At 37.3% G+C, this 3,198-nt stretch overlaps 1 protein-coding gene across 1 annotated transcript in view; it reads right to left on the minus strand.

Moving 5' to 3' along the window:
• Positions 1–2,558, minus strand: part of IFNGR1 (interferon gamma receptor 1) — a gene marked incomplete at its 5' end in the record, with an annotated part of 15,400 nt that extends 12,842 nt beyond the window's left edge. The window contains 3 exons of the mRNA XM_005859060.2: positions 270–433; positions 2,062–2,176; positions 2,552–2,558. Coding sequence (XP_005859122.1) covers positions 270–433; positions 2,062–2,176; positions 2,552–2,558 — 286 coding nt within the window. The remainder of the gene's footprint in view (positions 1–269; positions 434–2,061; positions 2,177–2,551) is intronic.
• Between the last annotated feature and the right edge of the window lie 640 nt (positions 2,559–3,198).

The following is a 3,198-nucleotide window of genomic DNA, read 5'->3' on the forward strand; positions in this document are numbered from 1 at the left end:
TCTGTAAAAAAAAAAAAAAAAAAAAAAAAATCAATAAAATATATTAAAAAAGAAATATAATAGTTTATTAGGGGCAAAGTGATGGGCACCTCAGCCCTATTTTATGGGACTTGGGAGAAGAGGAAGACACGAATTCCCTAAATTGCTCCAAATGTTTCTTGGGCATTGTAATAGTTTTTAGCAACTGCTAATAAAAGCAAATATATATATAGAAGACACGTGTAAACACTCTCAAATTTAAAATTTAGATATGTATACGTTCTACTCACCCTGTTGGCACAAAATAAATTCTTCTGACTCTGCATAGGCTGATTCTTCTTGTCCAAGCCTCGCCTTAACTCTGGCCCAGATAGAAACGTCTAGAAGCTTAATCATGGAAAAGATGTTACAGTGATGATGAGAGGTATTGCAGGCATCAAGCCATTCATCCTCCCTAAAATGAAGAGGAATAAAGAAACACAAAGGTAACTTTTATTAGTATATAAACCTGAACCATCTCTGGCTTTGCTTTGCTTTTCATTCACAGCATGGAGCTGGTAGAAGGAGCTAAATAAGAATACGATAGCTCTGGCCAGTGTGGCTCAGTTGGTTGGGAATTATTCTGTGCACCAAGAGGTTGCTGGTTCAATTCCCTGTCAGGGCACATGCCAGGGTTGCAGGCTCGATTCCCAATAGGAGGTGTGCAGGAGGCAGCCAATTGATGTTATGCTGTCAGATCGATGTTTCTCTCTTCTCCCTTCCTCTCTCTCTAAAAAAATCAATAAACTATTCTTTAAAAAAAAGAAAAAAGAATATGATGAAGAATCTAGACAAAGTAGGAAGGAAGCCCTTGCTCTTTGGTCAAAAGTACTATAATTTACAATAAAGAGGCTCAATTCAAATTACAAGATCTGTACAAATCATATTCCACATGCAATTTTAAAAAATCTGCTCTTTAAACAACTCATTTCCATTAACATTATCATTACTCACTTACAGAATCAACCCATTACAAAGACACCTAACACTTGTAAAAAAGTTTTTTGAAATTTTTCTTTTACTGAACAATACATGTACACTATAGGAAGTAAGATGACATTATTTTGAATAGAGAACTGAAAGCTTTATTTATTTATCGTGCCTTAAAATCTGGGAAGTCAGCCTGGCTGGACTGGCTCAGTTGGCTGAGTTTTGTCTTATACCAGTGACGGCGAACCTATGACACGCGTGTCATTTTTTTTGGTTGATTTTTCTTTGTTAAATGGCATTTAAATATATAAAATAAATATCAAAAATATAAATCTTTTGTTTTACTATAGTTGCAAATATCAAAAAATTTCTATATGTGACATGGCACCAGAGTTAAGTTAGGGTTTTTCAAAATGCTGACACACCGAGCTCAAAAGGTTCGCCATCACTGTCTTATACACCAAAAGGTTGCCTGTTCGATTTGAGATCAGGGCACATAACCTGGGTTCGATCCCCAGTCAGGGCACATGCAGAAGGCATCTGATCAATGTTTCTCTCTCACATTGATGTTTCTTCCCTGCCCCTTCCTCTCTCTAAGCATGTCCTCAGGTGAGGATTTAAAAAATAAAGCCCAGCTGGTGTGGCTCAGTGGTTGGGTGTCAACCTATGAACCAGGAGATCATGGTTTGATTCCCAGTCAGGGCGCATGCCGGGTTGTGGGTTCAACCCCCCACTGGGGGCGTGCAGGAGGCAAGCGATCAATGAGTCTCTCTCATCTTTGATGTTTCTATCTCTTTCCCTCTTCCTTCCTCTCTGAAATTAATAAAAATATACTTAAGAAAAATAACAACATAAATAAGTAAAAAATTTTTGAAAAGGTAAAAAGAAATCTGGGAAGTTAGTGATACTTGTCTGCTTCAATTGTGACAGAAGGACTAAGAGGTAGGAAGTTTTCTGATAAGAACTAATTTGCATCGTTAGCTCTCTGGAATCTACAAGCAGTTCAGGAAGTTTTGCCACAACAGAAGGAAGGATAATGGAAGAGAACACAGTTATGAACTATGCAAGGACATGGACAAAACAGAGTAAAAAGGATAAAAGAGTAACACTCACCCATAGACTTTTACCTGTACGGTAAAAACAGGCTTCTGCGCCATGATTGAGTAATTCCAATATAGGACAGTATCCAAGTTATAGGCCGTAATTGTAAGATTGGTTGGTATAGGCACTGTAAGAGATTTAAAAAGTAAAATGGACATGAGGAAGACATTAATTAACATTATAAAATCTTGCCCTAACCAGTTTGGCTCAGTGGATAGACGCAGCCGTGGGCAAACTACCGCCCGTGGGCCGGATCCGGCCGTTTGAAATGAATAAAACTAAAAAAAAAAAAAAAGACCGTACCCTTTTATGTAATGATGTTTACTTTGAATTTATATTAGTTCACACAAACAAACACTCCATCCATGCTTTTGTTCCGGCCCTCCGGTCCAGTTTAAGAACCCATTGTGGCCCTCGAGTCAAAAAGTTTGCCCACCCCTGGATAGAGCGTTGGCCTGCGGACTGAAGGGTCCCAGGTTCGATTCTGGTCAAGGGCATGTACCTTGGTTGCGGGCACGTCCCCAGTAGGAGGTGTGCAGGAGGCAACTGATCGATGTTTCTCTCTCATTGAAGTTTCTAACTCTATCCCTCTCCCTTCCTCTCTGTAAAAAAATCAATAAAATATATTTTCTTAAAATCTTATAATAAGAAGCCATGTTAACCAAATATAAAAATATATTTTTAAAAAGCATAATTCATAAGAATAAAATTATTTAAATTAGGCGATTTCTAAAAATAATTTTATTGTAAAATGTATAGGAAAGTTCTGATTCATTTTAAATTACTGAAGCAACATTGTGATATAAGGGAAACACAAATATAACAGAAGCAATAAATTCCTATGTTTTAGGAGTTTTTTAAATAAATGCACTGCCTGTTGTAATAATAATCCTCAATTCATTTAATAGTGGAATTTTCTATATATACTACAGATTGTATTCAATGTCTAGAGAAGAACTGGCTACAACAGAGATGATGAATTGATGAATTTCACTCTCAAATACCACCACCCCAGTTCTCAACTCTACACCCAGCAGTATGACACATCTTTAGTACCTTTCCTGTAGCACAAGAGCAGGTGCCATTGACCATTCCAATCTCATCAACAGTTTGCTCTCTGTAGTGTGCAAGGTTCTTTACAAAACAAAC

The sequence above is a fragment of the Myotis brandtii genome, unplaced genomic scaffold, assembly GCF_000412655.1.
Source record: "Myotis brandtii unplaced genomic scaffold, ASM41265v1 scaffold123, whole genome shotgun sequence".
NCBI classification, from domain to species: Eukaryota; Metazoa; Chordata; class Mammalia; order Chiroptera; family Vespertilionidae; genus Myotis; species Myotis brandtii.